Source organism: Colias philodice, chromosome 30 (assembly GCF_061535455.1).
Source record: "Colias philodice isolate Cphi_HAF_F1 chromosome 30, ilColPhil1 Martin Lab GWU primary, whole genome shotgun sequence".
In the NCBI taxonomy this organism is placed as follows: domain Eukaryota; kingdom Metazoa; phylum Arthropoda; class Insecta; order Lepidoptera; family Pieridae; genus Colias; species Colias philodice.
The window spans coordinates 3268859-3287001 of record NC_143115.1 but is presented as its reverse complement, the minus strand read 5'-3'; the positions used below and the strand labels follow the sequence as shown (position 1 = coordinate 3287001).

At 34.3% G+C, this 18143-nt stretch overlaps 1 protein-coding gene across 3 annotated transcripts in view; it reads right to left on the bottom strand.

Moving 5' to 3' along the window:
• The window catches only part of LOC149475457 (uncharacterized), a 252747-nt gene that overhangs the window by 188208 nt on the left and 46396 nt on the right, over nucleotides 1-18143 (bottom strand). For all 3 annotated transcript variants that reach the window (XR_016318058.1, XR_016318057.1, XM_089713330.1), the window contains exons 3-5: nucleotides 2846-2954; nucleotides 1662-2095; nucleotides 826-965 (exon numbers count right to left, since the gene is read on the bottom strand). Coding sequence is in view for 1 of the 3 variants with exons in the window: in XM_089713330.1 (XP_089569456.1) it covers nucleotides 826-965; nucleotides 1662-2095; nucleotides 2846-2954 (683 nt within the window). In the remaining 2 variants the exon portion in view is untranslated. The remainder of the gene's footprint in view (nucleotides 1-825; nucleotides 966-1661; nucleotides 2096-2845; nucleotides 2955-18143) is intronic.

Sequence of the window (18143 nt, the reverse complement as noted above, 5' to 3'; positions counted from 1 at the left end):
AAAAGTTTATTTCTTTATTTTCTTAAAATTTACTTAAGCCTTTGTTTTTGTGCCTATTACATATTAATAGGCACAAAAACATGAAATAAAAAACTAATCGTCTAATATCATACATTATATCAATATTGCAACATTCAATAATTTTCTTTAAACTAATAGAAAAAGCAAGAAACCTGTATCCATCTCTTTCTCAACACTCCCTCCATTATTACAAATGGAATATACGACCAAATGAAAAGTCCACACACAGACATATTATAGTGTTTCAAGATTCAAGGTTTAACTCTTTAGTATTGTATTTTTATAATGTACTTAATTGTAGTGTGTAATGAGGATGATTATCATATGGGCATTTCACGCGAAGCGGACACAGATTTCAGTGTCAGGTTTCAGATTTCGGTTATATTTTAATATGTTACACCTGTATATATCCTCGGTATGTAATATGTATACGAAATTTTTTGCATTTAGACGCTTAGTTTTCAAAATACGGGTCTTTGAAGATGTCAGTAAGCGCGAGGTATGGGGGACTTTGAATGTAATTATCAGTTCAAGAAAAGTAATTTTTAAATAAATTGATGACTGAATAATATACTCCATTAAATAAACTTTTTATCCTCATATTTCGAATTTCAAATTAATTTTTAAATTACTTAGAGAAATGCCCCATATATGTGTGTGTTATCATGTACAATCCTGTAATTATAAATAAACAGCATTGAGTAGTATTTATAAAGTGTTTCATTAATCGCCAACCTCACAAAGTATGCTTCGTATTTTCTTTCTTTCAAACATATATCCATCTCTCTCGCACCCGCAACTCACCCATAAGCCCGTTCCCCTCTCTCATCGGTGAGCACCAACGAATAACACTGCGCGTTCCTATCAGCCGACCATTCGCCCAACGAGCCGGGGCTGAGTGTCTCCGGGAATATCAGGTTCTCAATGTGCGGTGGTACTTGTACCTGGAATGTAAATTAGTTTGCTTTTAAGACTTATGTAAGCCCTACTTACTACGGTCTACCTGCATGGTGCATATCTTCTTAATATATATTATAAATCTCGTGTCACAATGTTTGTCCTCAATTGACTCCTAAGCCACTTAACCGATTATAATAAAATTCGCACACCACAGTTCGATACAACTTGAGAGATAGGATAGTTTAAACATGTAGGTACCACGGGCGAAGCCGGGGCGGACCGCTTGTTTGATATAAAAATCTATGAAGGATTTTCTGATATTGTAAATAGAAGAATGATAGCTTATTTTAAGGTAGGTATTTAATAAGAAATAAAAACATTTCGTGATTTTTTTATTCATTAAAAAAATTATTTTTTTCACCACGGAGGAAACATGGATGATAAGGATCTTCATTTCTTGTTAGAAAACTGTAAATTTTGACTAAAATTGGCAATTCTTTTTTTCAAAAATCTGATAAACATAGAAGATTGATTACAAGTAAGCAATTAAGGATTGCAATATAGAAATTTATTTTAACTACTTTAAAAAAAATGTATATTTACATAACACATCTACAAATGTGAAGAGAAAATAATAATTAAATTCATTTAATAACGCTTGAAAAGTCGATCGATCGATCAATTCGATCATACGTCCGGGTAAAGTTAGCCATACATAAATGAACAGTATTAAAACCCACCTGATTAGGAAACACGCTTTTCACATACGCCTGGCCGCTCATATAATTCAGTCCAACAAGCAGACACACATTAAACAAGCCCCTTTCTCTCGGCTCAAACGGCAGACCAATATCCACGCACCCCGTCTTCTCATCTATACTCAAATTGTCTATACTCCCGGCCATAGACAACCCATTCGCGTCTGTCAAATCCTGGCTGTCTATGGACATATCGCGCGCCAGATTCAAATTGTTCTGCGACGTTCGAAAACTCTTCCACGATCGGAACGTGGAGTACGGATTGTCTATGACCTCCGATTTGTATGAACACACGGACGTTTGGTGTCGAAAACGCGTCTTGACATTCTTCTGGTCCAAGTACGCTACCCTGGAGGACACCCGACGCACGTAGTTCTTGCGTTTCTCTGTTAGACTACGCGTTAGCTTTACGGACTCTGTAATTAAAATAAAATATAGATAAGAACATTACATACTCTATATCGAGCTTCATAAAGATATATATATTAATTAAGTTAAACGAAAATAACTATATCATAAACTTAATCGAAAGCAGTATACAATACCAAAACAGTCCCAGTTTAACACAAATATGATTTCATGAAAAGAAAATCAATAAGAACGTTTTCAATAATTTTACTTGCAATAAATCTTAAAGTAGAACTTCTCGACTTATATTTAAGTGAAACATGCATGAATTATATCTGCCCCATACCCCAACATGATAAACAGTAAAATCATATACAGTAGTAGAATCCGACTGCACTTATTTTTAGGGCCTTTATCTATTTTTTCAGTATTTTGAAATTGTCGTTTATACTATCAGGGAAATTTACATAAAATGCATCAGCCCCAAAAAAGGCCATGGGACAAAGTGGATATATTTTAGGACACTATCAATGTTTTGGCTATTTTGAACTTGATGTTTATCAAGTAAACACAAATATAATGCACTAGCTGTGCCTCGCGGTTTCACCCGCATTGCTCCGCTCCTGTTGGTCTTAGGGTGATGATATATAGCCGATAACCTTCCTCGATAAATGGGCTATTTAACACCGAAAGAGTTTTTCTAATCGGAACAGTAGTTCCTGAGATTAGCGCGTTCAAACAAACAAACTCTTCAGCTTTATAATAATAGTATAGATTTACCCCATAGTACAAGGGGCTATGGGACATAGCACACTAACCTTCACTAGTAGAATCTGAAGCATCAGTCGGAAAGCTGCCCGGCTTGTTTTCGTCCATTTTGCAGGCGGCAGTGACGGTCTCGTATATCTCCGTCATTAGACGGTTTAACTGAAACAAGAAAACACTGGTTAAATCTATAGTAGCTTAAATTATTACAAACTAGCTTTCCACCCGCAGCTTCGCTCGCGCAGTAATGAAAAACCCGCATAGTTCCCGTTCCCGTGGGATTTCCGGGATAAAACCTATCCTATTTCCCGGGGTAAAAAGTAGCCTATGTCCTTTCTTGGGTATCAAAATATCTCTATACTAAATTTCATGCAAATTGGTTCAGTAGTTAAGGCGTGATTGAGTAACAGACAGACAGACAGAGTTACTTTCGCATTTATAATATTAGTATGGATTGTTTTCACTTGCGTGATATATGCAGTTGGAAAGTTAATATTAAAATTTGAAACCCTTTAAACCCTATTTTATTTATTTATTTATTAAGTCATTAGCAGCTGTACATCGATGATTTAGCATAAAAATACACAAAAAATATAGGACATGATAGACTGCATGAACTATAAAAAAATGTTAGAGGAAAGAGCCACAATAGTCATGTATTCATGGAAAACATTTGAGCTACTGTTGATTCAATTTTGTTACTAAACAAATGTTTACCATGAATGGCCGATACTAATACTATCGTACTCATATGCTTTTATACATTTTCGTGCTCTTAACTAGTAACAAAGCTCATAAATCTCTTTAGATTTATGTCCCTACCACGAATAAACAATTAAACTGGTTGAACTGTTTATTTATCAACCCAGAAAACGCACCGATTCCATGGAATATTTTTAATATCACTGCCGCACAGTTATTGATGCCGTTTGACAAACAGATAGCTAATAGCCTTATAAAATAAAACTTTACACTATGACACTGTAATCAGCTTAAACTAATTTGTTTGTGTTTTATATTTGTTTATATTAATTATTGTATTGTTTATATAAATTTTAATTAGTTAATGACCGCCCTCATTTAGTAGGTAATAGAAAGAAAGACATGTACATTATTTATCATGTTTACTGACAGATAAACTAAATAGAACATATTGGCCAGCCAAAGTTTTCAAACACCTCCGAAACGGCTTGACCGATTCTCATGTAGTGTGCGAATCGGATAGGTCTGAGAATCGGACAACATCTATTTTTCATCCCCTAAAGTGATAAGATTTAGGCAGAACAATGTTTGTTCGACGACATGTGACATTTGCCAACCTGCACTTGGCCAGCGTGGTGGATGGCCTGTACCCTCATAGGAGGCCCGTGTCCCAGCAGTGGGAACGTATATGGGCTGATGATGATGGTGATGATGATGATTTATATTTTATATGATGATGAATGTTTGCACGGACAGCTAGTAAATCTACGTTTTAAACCGTTAAAAATCCAGCAAGAAACAAGCGTCTATCCTATGGCCTCCCCCACATTGGGCGTAGGCCGAGCGTACACGTTTCCTGAGCGTGCTGCCGGCGTCGGCGCGGCGCGGACGTCGCGTCAGCGCGCCGTCTGTGGGGCGCGGGCTACGCGTTGTCCAGCGCCGCGCGGGCGCTGCGTGAACGCCGCGCAGACGCCGCGCTTACGTCGCGTTCCATGGGCGTTCGGCCGCCCGTGCCCCCCGCACACTTTCCATGAGTGCGAGGGGCACGGCGCGGGCGGCCGAGTGCTTTAGACGCGACGTCGCGTCGGCGCGGCGCTTGCGCAGCGCTTGCGTAGCGTTCGATGGCGCGACGCCCGCGCCCCACAGACGGCGCGCTGACGCGACGTCCGCGCCGCGCCGACGCCGGCAGCACGCTCAGGAAACGCGTACGCTCGGCCTACGTTCAATGTGGGGGAGGCCTAAGACGTAGCGTATCAAAATAATGTACACAAAAAAAAAACGACAAATCTCCCACGTACTAGCTTATCAAATATAAAACAAATGATAATATTCCATTCACATAATAAATACGACCTTACAACAATTTGGGTCAGCAGAACGCATCTTTACATTGAAGATATTTAAGATTTTTTACTACAAAAGTATTAAAATAACAGTATATACCTACTGCAGGACTTAAATCACATCCAAATTAATCCAGCCAATATTACGTTATTGAAACATAACCTTCCAAATTAATAATAGTCAAGTATTTTCATTCTTATCAATATTTAAACTATTTTAAAACAAAACAATGCTTACGTGTTTTTATTTGACTTGATATCAAATACTGATATTAATTTTTAACTAGTCTAAAATATGATGAATATATGTATAAAATACGATGATCCAATAATGAAATAAAGTAAAAATCATTAAACAATTACCTATATCTATAGACTAAATCACGTCTCAAATTCATTAATCTATCTTGCCTTTCTCAATATATTTGACGAATTAACATTGTATAATATGAAAACAACAATAAAATAATAATATATGTATACTAGCGGTCCGCCCCGGCTTCGCCCGTGGTACATATTTACGTTTTCTCTACATAAAAACCATCCTCGTACTTCAAGGAATATAATAAAAAAAGAATTATCGAAATCGGTTCAGCCGTTCTCGAGTTATGCGCTTACCAACACATTTTGCGATTCATTTTTATATATAAAGAAGACTAGCGGTCCGCCCCGGCTTCGCCCGTGGTACATAATATTTACGTTTTCTCTACATAAGAACCATCCTCGTACTTCAAGGAATATAATAAAAAAAGAATTATCGAAATCGGTTCTGCCGTTCTCGAGTTATGCGCTTACCAACACATTTTGCGATTCATTTTTATATATAAAGAAGATTATTGCGATACGTGGAGGGCATTCTGAAGAAGCTATGTAGAAGATAGTCCATTATCTATTAATTTATATCTTTACATGTTTGTTATGAAGCGGAAAAGTTTCAGGAATTATTGGCGTGTTAAAAATACGCTTTTAATGGCTTCACCTGTACGTTTGTAAGTTTGTACGTTTAGACTCGTTTTTGACCCACTATAAACGGTCAGATTTAATTCAAACTTTGTACACTTATCAAGGATTGGTGATAGAATAATTTCATGATCTTCTTATTTTCTTATTATTCTGAATCAGCAAAATAATTTTTAACATGTTATAGGCTAAATAACGCGTTCAAGCTCTAGAAGGGGTGCAGAAATGATAAATAATATCCCTTTAGGAGCGAACGAACTCAAACTTACATTTTTTTATTCAATTACACTTCTAGAAGCACTTTTGAATCGTCATAACATATTTTTAACATAAGAGCTAGCGCGCACGAGCAACTTTGTCTCTGCAACTATTTTGTCTCTCCCATCAACTCTATGGGCTAGTAAGAAAGTGCGCGCACGTAGCGACGCAACTCCCCATAGGGTTGATGGGAGAGACAAAATAATTTGGAAAATCCAAAAGTGCACGCCTCATAATTTTTTTTAATAAATATTTATTAATTATTATTTTTGTTTATTTAATAACAATTAAACCACATCGAATCAGACCCTGAAAAATGAAAGGGTTCTATTCCTGAGCATACTCAAGCGTAAGAGAAAAAAAAAGACTCGATTAGTAAAGTATTTCGGTCGCTATCGTGTTAACAAGAAAAAGGATCCGCACATACAGACACACGGACGTCCAAGACAGAACTTTTTTAAACTGTTTTTTAACTAGTTTAAATAACAAAAATGACATCAAAAATATCATGAACGTTAAAAATAGTGTTTTTTCTTAATATGTGTGTGTATGTATTATCTTACAAGTGCAATGTATGATACATAAAGACATTTTAAGTTTGAAAAATCAGATGTTTTGCGCGAAGTGACAGTAGTACCCACCTCAACGCTTCGCTTATGAGGCGTGCAATAGTTGCGGAGACAAAAGTTGCTCTTGCGCGCTAGCTCTTATGTCATAAACAACGTCACTGTCTCAATCTTCTTCTTATCAAAACGAAATAAAAACTCACATTCATATCATGAAATAAAAAATAAACAAAAAATCTTGAATCACAACACGACTGTCACTCGCGAATTAAGAAACAGAACTACGTTGTATTTGAAAAGTATGGAAAATATAATTTACTAGCGGTCCGCCCCGGCTTCGCCCGTGGTACATATTTACGTTTTCTCTACGTAAAAACCATCCTCGTACTTCAAGGAATATAATAAAAAAAGAATTATCGAAATCGGTTCAGCCGTTCTCGAGTTATGCGCTTACCAACACATTTTGCGATTCATTTTTATATATAAGATTATTGTTTTTAATTGGGATTTACAAGATTTCCCGTTCATAGACAATGCAGTAATTAAGATTATCAATTAGATTCAATTATAATTTATCAAGTTGGATATACCATATTACCTATATTATGGCAGGATAATTTGTAAAAATACCCGTTTCAGGTATTTTTATGAGTACATCCCCGAAGGGTTATCCCTACTAATATAACTCTGTCTGTCTGTCTGTTACGCTTTCCCGCTTAAACCTCTCAACTGATTTTGATGAAATTTGGCACAGACAATCTTTAGAGTTTAGACCCTGAGAAAGAACATAGGCTACCTTTTATCAAAACACCACGCGGGCGAAGCCGCGGGCGGAAGCTAGTAAGAACTAAAAATATATCTGACCCCATATTATAATTATGTTTTAAGTTCATATAGTGCGTGTATACTCATTACTTAGTAATTAGTACAATAACGTTTGATGTTGCCGCGGTGTCTTGTTATCATAATTCATAATATACAAAATTCAGATAGTAGGTTACCAGCTACCTATTGCACGCCTCATAAGCGAAGCGTTGAGGTGGGTACTACTGTCACTTCGCGCAAAACATCTGATTTTTCAAACTTAAAATGTCTTTATGTATCATACATTGCACTTGTAAGATAATACATACACACACATATTAAGAAAAAACACTATTTTTAACGTTCATGATATTTTTGATGTCATTTTTGTTATTTAAACTAGTTAAAAAACAGTTTAAAAAAGTTCTGTCTTGGACGTCCGTGTGTCTGTATGTGCGGATCCTTTTTCTTGTTAACACGATAGCGACCGAAATACTTTACTAATCGAGTCTTTTTTTTTCTCTTACGCTTGAGTATGCTCAGGAATAGAACCCTTTCATTTTTCAGGGTCTGATTCGATGTGGTTTAATTGTTATTAAATAAACAAAAATAATAATTAATAAATATTTATTAAAAAAAAAATATGAGGCGTGCACTTTTGGATTTTCCAAATTATTTTTATTTTTTTTTTCCGTTGGGTAATGCACTTACGCATCCCCCTCTACAGTTTTTCTGTATGAGGGGGTATGTGGGACTCGCAAAAACCATACCCACTAAAACCCAACGGTGGCCACCGTTCGCCTTCGGCGGCAGGGGTAGCTAGGCCTTGTACCCCCACCGCCTAGGTTACCAGCTACCTATAACCTATACCTATTTTATTACATTTAAATACTCAAATTCAAACATTTATTTAATCAACTAGTCCGTTAAGCACTTTTGAATAGTCAAAACACAGATAAAATAATAATTTTATTACCGTCTACGCATAATATTAAGAAGTAAATCAAATTATCCATCGATCTCAGAGTTCCTTTCCTACATTTATATGTTTATAATCATAAAGAAGATTTTCCCAGAAAAAAAAATAACTTTCCCAGTCAATATGAAAATTAAACAAGCTATTTAAACAGGCAAAGTTTGTCGGAAGATACTTGTTAAGAATATTTTTTGCCAAGTGGGGTCATGTCAGTAGACCAAAGATATATTATTGTAAATACAGGGAAATGATCCAGAACTTTAATCTTGGTTTATTGCTTATATTATCACTGATTTAACTAACTACACAAATCCGGAAAATAAACTCAAAACAAATCATCAAATGGTACAAACAAAATTAATCGATATTAATCACAAAAACGAATACAATATTTCGAAAACAGTTCATAATTTAATGTTTAAAAAATTATCAAAACTTTCCTTCGAAGCTTCCTAAACCCGGAAAAAGCATAATAAACAATGCAAAATGCACTTCAACAAGCAAAGAATAAGAATCATAATCTATTTTCCACTGTCTTTTAAATCACCATACATTTTTTCACTATAAATTAACCATAATGTATATAAAAATAATCTAAAGAAATGGTTGATCTTAAATTGTTTTTATAGCATAAAAGAATTTTTTGACCATAAATGTTAATTATTATAATTATTATAATTGAAAGATGTGGCACGTAAAATGTATATAATCAATAATGTATTAGGTACTTTGCATGCCGTTGAATGACGGCTAAACATGTAAATTGTAATAATGTATCTTAACACCTATGTATACCATGTTTACTTGCATACGTACACCCAAACACACACTAACAAATCACGTGAAAATTCACGAAGACTAAAACACAACGTGCAAAAACCTACCTTAAATCAACAGCATATAATACATAATCCATTCGAAATTAACCCAACTGAAAATGCACTTACACTCGCATTTGAAACAAGAAGGAAATAAAAGAAAAATGTACCTTAAACCCTAAACAATAAAGCACATATCACCTAATTTACTCAAAGAATGACACTGAAAATTCACTTACACTAAAAAAGCACAGTAAAAGAAAAATGCACCTTAATACATACAGAATAGAACACACTTTACCTGTATCCATTTTAGCACTAATAGTCACTGCACAGTTTTACACTCGAAATTTTCCCGTACTCTATACAGTAGGAGTGTTGTACGTCGAATAATTAAGAATACGTAGCTCCGTGGCGTGATAAAATGGACTGGGTTATGCAATAGTGAGTCAAGAGGCAAAACAATATAGCTTAGAAATAAATACTAATAACATATTCCTTAGACCTGCAGACGTGTTGACCATATCACGAAAATATTTTGTTTAATATGTCAAATACAAATACCTACTAACGATATTGGGTACATATAATTAGTTCAGTATTAAACTGATTACACATTAATTACATACAGTCACATTCAACCTAGAACAAAAATATTTTGCAGAATATATTATATAAGTCACATGAAAAGATGAAAGATTTAATGACTTTGGTCGTAATTTTCAGCAATAAATTCAAGAAATTACAGAAAGTAAGGTAAACTTACCAAAAAATAAACACAATTAACAAATGAAAACAAAACAATACATCATTTACGTACACTTAAACTTCAAAAATATAACTCAGACATCTACCTACGTAAATCAACAATCATGGTAAAGACAGACATACTAACAAACAGCACAACTACAACACTATATATTCATGAACAAAACACCTTAAACCCTATCCAGAATTATTCCACAAACAAACAAAAACATAACCCACATTAAAATGGCACACTTATGCATAAACTCGCAACAAACGAGGCTAGGTCATCAAACAACATTGTCCAACAACAATTACGATAATTTCTAGTGATGTAACACACGATTTGTCGATAATATTATTACGTATTTGTATTATGCATGAACTTGACTCGACTTCACGTACTTTTTCAAGATTTTTGTCGCAAAGGCCAAGGTTTGGTCAGGATCGGGTGTGTTTAATAATATTATTATCTGTTTTAAATTGTGTAATATTACGTTATTTTTAATTCTCGAACTTTTTAGTTATTGATATTGGATAATAACGACAAAACCCAATAAGAATAAACTTAAATATATAGAAAATAGAATTAAACGACATTTAAAAATAACTTGAAAAAATGTGCATTAAGAAATTTGAATTAATTCGTAAATATTTTATTAAGAGATCGAGCTTTATTCAGAATTGTATCGATGAAATAAAAGGCATAGAATACCTACCTATAAAAGTAGGGCTATAATCACAATGTAATCAAAATTTTACTTTCCAAAAGTTCCTTCTTATTTGACTTTTTTTACCCAAAAAACGACAGAATTTACGACAGATATTGTCGTTAACGTCACGACATTGTCACGATATTGTCGTTACGACAGATATCACGTTAATGACAGATATTGTCCTTCTCAAAACGACAGAAAGCTCTCAATTCATTTAAATTAAATTATTTCAATCAATTATTATCTAATCAAAAAATTGCCTGCCAATCGTATAATTATATTTAAATATTATATTTGTATAAAACGGATCGATGAACAACATAATACGTAATAGGTATAAAAAAAGTTACCTATCGAAAATAAATTGTGTTATAATAACGTAAATCGTTATCACTACCTACATAGTATAAAACAAAGTCGCTTTCTCTGTCCCTATGTCCCTATACATGCTTTAATCTTTCAAACCAAACAACGGATTTTGATGCGGTTTTTTTAATAGATAGAGTGATTCAAGAAGGTTTTAGTATATACATAATTTATTAGGTTATAGACAAAACGGGCGAAGCTAGTTTATTTATAATTTAATCGCTTCTAGTTGAATTGCTTTAAAAATACAGATTAGGATAGTTCATAGATTATTGTTATTTAATTATGATTTAGATTTTAGACGGTAACAAATTAGCATCTGATAAATTACTTAATTAGAGGCAAGGCAGAAATGTCATTTTAGAAGTAGAAGATGCATCCTAGACTTACCTATTTGTTTATTCAAAGGTCACCCTATAGCTGCTATTACATTTAATAGTCTAGTCAGATACAATCATACCAATAACATAACACAATGCTAAGTTGCATTGCGTGACGAACTTTAAAATTTTGATAGCCCATTTACCGAGGGAAGCTATAGGCTATATATCATCACGCAAAGACCAACACGAGCGGAGCAGTGCGGGTGAAACCGCGGGGAACAGCTAGTACTTTTATAAAACATGATGACAAACTTCAGCAAACTTTTTTTCTACCAACCTTTTCACAACAAATGACATAATTCCCCTATCTATGTTGACACAGATCTTCAAAGACGGAAGCCTCACTAGATAAAATTGATTGACGCTTGACGTATTGATTCCTTATATTATACCTACATTCATTAAATTAATTAATTATATTCTATTTATCGTAAACAACATCAAAGGGAGCGGTTATGATAAGGGTTGTCCAATTGTTCGATACGTCAAAGTGATACGTGGAATTTCGATAAGATAATTAGTTTTAAACAATGTTTTAAAGGGGTAATATCTTGGTAATATTATATTAACATTAAGTAACTAGCGTATTGCCCCGACTTTGCCTGGGATGCCCCGGGATAAAAATATAGCCAATATCTTTCTGTTAGTCAAAGAATTTTTTTTCATTCCTACTATTAACTGCTATATCGTTTAATAGTTATTTAAAATATATAAAGTTTATCTTCCTATTTTGAAAGTCGTTTAAACTCAATAAAATTGCACCAAAAAACAACACAATTTTATAAAAAATACCTAACTTAAATACATATCTCAAATAAAATTTAAACAAGCCACGGCTACGGCTTCGCTTATGGTTCTTGTAAAATCAGAAAAGATCATCACATGACCAAATGCATAGTTTACGATTATATAAAGGACATACAGACAAACATTAATTTTTGTAATATATTTAAAACCAAAAGTTCTATGTCTTATAGTCGAGCCAATTTAATAGGCAACATTTGACAGTTCAACAAAATTCAACAAGGTAACCTATAGTCCGGGATACATCGCCCATTTTTGCAAGTGATTACTATCAAGCTAATTTTTCGTGAGTAGCTTTATTTTGATGAGATGCCCAATAATTTCATGTACGAAACTCTCGATTGTGGTAGCTTACAGAGATAACAAGGATAAAAATTTTTGATTTGACGGTTCTCAAATATTTATTACGCAATTTGTAGGACAATATGTCTGTTGAATTATATAAGTATTAAATAAGTGAAAATAAAAAAATCAGCTGGTTAGTAATCATTTATGATGACTTCGTTATCGATACACATTGGAAAGGGGGACTCTTTGATCAAACCATAGATTTTGTAGGACAAATATTTTTTCGAATAATTTAGATAATTATCTTTAGATTGAACAAAAAAAAAACATTCAGTTAGTAATTAATATTTGAGAACCATCAAATCAAAATATTTTATCCTTGTTTCCTCTGGTAGCTACCACAATCGAGAGTTTCGTACATGAAATTATTGGGCATCTCATCAAAATAAAGCTACTCACGAAAAATTAGCTTGATAGTAATCACTTGCAAAAATGGGCGATGTATCCCGGACTACTAGTAACGACGACATAGAATAACATGATATTTCGTTTTGTTAGAACTACACATTTGCTTAACTTTTTTCTTAGGTCTTAGTATAGTACTATAGTTTTATCTGATAATATAAAATGTACGTGCTCCACATAATTACAACTCTACAACTTTCACATCCTGACAATTTCTTAATAAATATTTATTAGTATCCTTTCTGCGAAACATTCTAAAACCTGTGTGATTATAATAATACCTACTAAACAATTTTATCTACTTTAAAAAAAAGGTACAACAACTAATTAGAATATCAAAAACAATTAATATCTCATTGTACGAAAAAAATATTACTTAACTATATACTTATGCAATTAGACTTCTTTCAGAAGAGCTTTTGAATCGAATTCATTTTAACTTGCAAATATTTCACATTAAAAATACCAAAAATAATTTTCCTCTTTTGGGTATCAAACGCAAGGCCTCTCAAAGTTCAAGACATAACCGCTACACCAAAGAATTTAAAAGTAAACCACAATTGTGTTCAAAGTCATCAGCATACACACATACATATATATATATATATATATATATATATATATACATACAAAGCGAAATTAAAAACGCATTATCTAAAACCTTGGCTATATGTATGCGACCTTAGTCCTTTGGATTTTATCATTTTTGCATTCACTTGCTAATACTACAAATTACAATACTTCACAGAATATAGGTATATCTATACTAATATTATAAAGCTGAAGAGTTGTTTGTTTGAACACGCTAATCTCAGGAACTACTGGTCCGATTTGAAAAATTATTTCGGTGTTAGATAGCCCATTTATAGAGGAAGGCCATAGGCTATATATCATCACGCTACGTTATTTATATTGCAATTTTATTTTTACACTATGTATTACCACAGACTAATAATAATATACTACGTATTACCTACTAGCTTTCCGCTCATGACTTCGCCCGCTTTATCCAAAACCTAATAAATGAATTAAATGTCTTTTCTTTCTTTCTTTCTTTCTAAATTATATATGTACTAAAACCTTCCTCTTGAATTACTCTATCTATTAAAAAAACTCCATCAAAATCCATTGCGCAGTTTTAACATTTCGATCGATAATTTTCCATTCCATCGACACCAATACAACACTAGCCAGTAAATAAAACATATCAAAACAGAGCGGTCAGACAGATGGACGCCGAATTACAAAGAAAATGAGTTTATCTTAATTGCAATAATTTGTACATTGGTGTCATGTACTTAAATTTTATGATAAACTACGCTACATCTTAGCCCGCGGCTTCTTTCACGTTATCGCGATACAGCTGTTTCCTATATTACTGTTGATATTAGAAACGGCAAGAGCTTTAGGTATATTTTTTTCGTGTTCAATAGATTTTTTTTTATCGTTAAGCGGGCAAGCGAGCAGGCAGGTCACCTGATGGAAAGTGATGCCCGCCGCCTTCGCGTTGTCAGGGGCACCGCGAATATGTTGCCGGCCTTTAAGATATTTATATGACCTTTTTTTGAAGATTTCCTTGTCGAAGACGCTTGGAATCACCTCAGATGGTAAATAATTTCTTCAAAGTTTAAACTTCTAAAGCATGCTATACGCTACACCATGTCGCGACCGGGCCGTGCCCCGTGCTCGATCAAATATTATTGTATACTTTTTGTATGAAGTGATTCTCAGTTTTTATCAAATGATCAAAAATCTAAAAAGGGTCCTTTGAACCCCCTACACCCTTAACTCACCCTGGAGGACTGTAGATATGATCATCTGGACATGTCAAGGAATAAGTGTAGCGATTTTCAAAACTACTTACGATTTATTTCCGCTAATTTTCTCGGACTATAATATGAATATTGTTTCATTCGTTTCCCGGCTCAGGCACGGCCCGTCCCCGGCACGGTGTAGCGTAATCTTGCTTTATGTATTGACTAGGTTTCCGCCCGCGGCTTCGCCCGCGCAGTCAAAGAAAAACCCGCATAGTTCCCGTTCCCGTGGGACTTCCGAGATTGCGTCATTTTACCGGGATAAAAAGTAGCCTATGTCCTTTCTCGGGTATCAAAATATCTCCATACCAAATTTCATGAATATTGGTTCAGTAGTTTAGGCGTGATTGAGTAACAGACAGACAGACAGAGTTACTTTCGCATTTATAATATTAGTATGGATGTAGTAAATAATAAATATTGTCAAAATCGGTAAGAACGTTTTAAACATGATAGGTACAGTACCTACATAATAATACATGCGTACTTTCATATTTTTAGTTTATCTTTCTCATACAAATTGTTAATCGCAAATATCTCGTAAACAATAAACTAAAACAACATTACGTATTTAAGGTTCAATAACCCTCCTTATTGACGTAACTGAGAAATGAATATTTAATTGAGATCATATATCTATCTATCTATACTCTTTCATATCACTCGATCTATATTTATGAAATTATTAAAAGAGATCAGTAGGACCATGACATCTTAAAGCATTTCCACGAAGTTCATCACCTAATAGCGCTGTAATATTTCCGCACTAAAAAGAATATTTACTGTTTTAAGGCATGGTAACCCCCAGAACTACAGGCTACATTTTATTTTAACACTGAATTAAAAATCCTAAACCAATAACGTAAGTTGCACGCGAGAAAAACCACGCGACAACCTAGTCTAAACAAAATTGCACAGGGGATCAGTTTTCTTTCATTTACTAAAAGTTAAAACGGTAATATCGCGTGTGTAAGCTATACATAGTATACTATAGTAATACTAAGGTATATTAGTTTGATTGCCACGACTCACGGTTTCAAGGTGGGGCAAATATTGACTGTATTTTTATAGAAATAGCGACCTTTAGGGGATGATAAATTGCTGTAGGGAGGACTAATTTTGTCAGCTGTACTATGCAGAAAGACCGCCTCCTTGGTACAGTGATTGACGCGTGAGCGTAGAGCCGAGGGGTCCTGGGTTCAATTACCGGTGGAGACGAAGAAAAAAAAAATGTCTCGGTTTGGCAGGGCACAGAAGGCTGATCAGTGATCACCTACTTGTCCCTAAAACTAAAATCACTATTTTAGGACTAATATCTAATTATTTATTTATTTAACACTTTATTGCACACTATATGGAAATGTATACTTAATCTTATGTATCTACCTAAGTATATAAAAGCAACATCGGCATTCTAAGCCCATCGAATTAATAAAGAAAATTAATTTAAACAATGACCATTGTAGGACCAATAACAATCGGAGTCTTTCGTTTGAGAATTGAACAAAAACCTTATAATATGAGAATTTTCGAATCTAATTAAGAATCCTATTGCACGCCTCATAAGCGAAGCGTTGAGGTGGGTACTACTGTCATCCTACTAATATTATAAATGCAAAAGTTTGTGAGGATGTGTGTGTGAGTTTGTTACTATTTCACGCAAATTCTACTGAACCGATTACAATGAAATTTAGCACACATATAGAGGGTAACTTGGATTAACACATAGTATATTTTTTATCCCGGAAATCCCACGGGAACGGGAACTATGCGGGTTTTCCTTTGAAAACGCGGGCGAAGCCGCGGGCGGAAATCTAGTGATTCATAAATTTGATAGCTACTGCTGATGATATATTATAACCTAATAACCTAACTATATCCTTTTTTTTTATAGTGGGGAAATCTTCCAAAGATACCCACGGCCCCCGGGGAAGGAGCCGTGGGTTATGGCGGATTCTTACCGACTAAAACCCCACTGTGTTCCGTCGAGCCGCTTTAATGATGGGGCCGCGGGTATTTGTTAGAATTCTTCCGCGACCAACCTAACTATATCCTAATCGAATTGTATATTAAAATTTAAACAACAAAGCAGTGATGATATTTATTATATTTTATGAATCCTTATTAGTTCCTCATTCAGTTTTAAAACCGACCCCTAAGAATTTATCACCTATTTCTTTTCCATGTGGAAATAAAGCCTATATATAGTTTAACTAGCTGCGATCCGCGTTCACCCGCGTGGCCCCGCTTCTGTTGATCTTAGCGTGATGATAAATAACCTATAACCTTCCTCGATAAATGGGCTATCAAACACCGAAAGAATTTTTCAAATCGGACCAGTAGTTCTTGAGATTAGCGCGTTCAAACAAACTCTTCATCTTTATAATATTAGTAGTTTAATAAGATACCCTCATTTGTTAATTAGATGAATCAATTTTAATAGCTACCCATAACATTGAAATCAGCCTTTCAAAAAATTGAATCTAATTTAAAGATGAGGGTATATTTTTCTACTATCGATACTATAGGACCATTATTTAAATATCTTTTACCTCACCCCGGACACTCCATACAAAATTACCGTTTTGACAGTCACGCTGTAGAGACTGCAAATGTGTGTGTTAACGCTTTATGGTTGGCACTTTTGTGACTAGCGTAAAAAAATTTCGCGCTTTTCTGATGAAATACATCCGTAAACAGCACAATACCTAACCATTTTCTACGAAAAACGATAATCACAAATTCAAAATAATAAAATTACTTTAAGTCAATTTGATTAATGTTGACAATCTTCGTTGCGTATCGTCCTTGCAGAAAAATGTGGACCATTTTTAGTCTGATCGTGCGGGGTGAGGTGAGGTGTTTAATTTTGGCGGGAGGCGGAGAGTGTCCGTTCTGTAGCGTTTAGCTACTATTATGTATTCTGTGCTTTTACATAGGTACGCTACCAATACAACCTCTTCAATAAAGTTTATTCTAGGTAAACCTCAATTATTACTCTTTAGAAAAAAAAACAATCGGTAAAAAGCGTAATTTTGGGCAGGTCAGTGAATCAAAATAACGTTAGGCATGCGAACTAAATTGCTGTTTTTTTTTCTAAATTATACTGTAACTATTCAACAATGCAAAAACACCGTTAAATCAACAGTTATAATAGAATAATGACTTGTGAAACAAAGAAAAAGTGGCTATACGCTTTAATCGACCTCCATTCGCTTTTAGATGACGAAACATCCTTTATTGTGCATCCGTTCCCGTGTATTCGATAGATAGATGGAAAAATTTAGGTACCTGGGTCAAGAGAAACTATTGTTTACAAGGAAACGTATAAAATTGGTAGA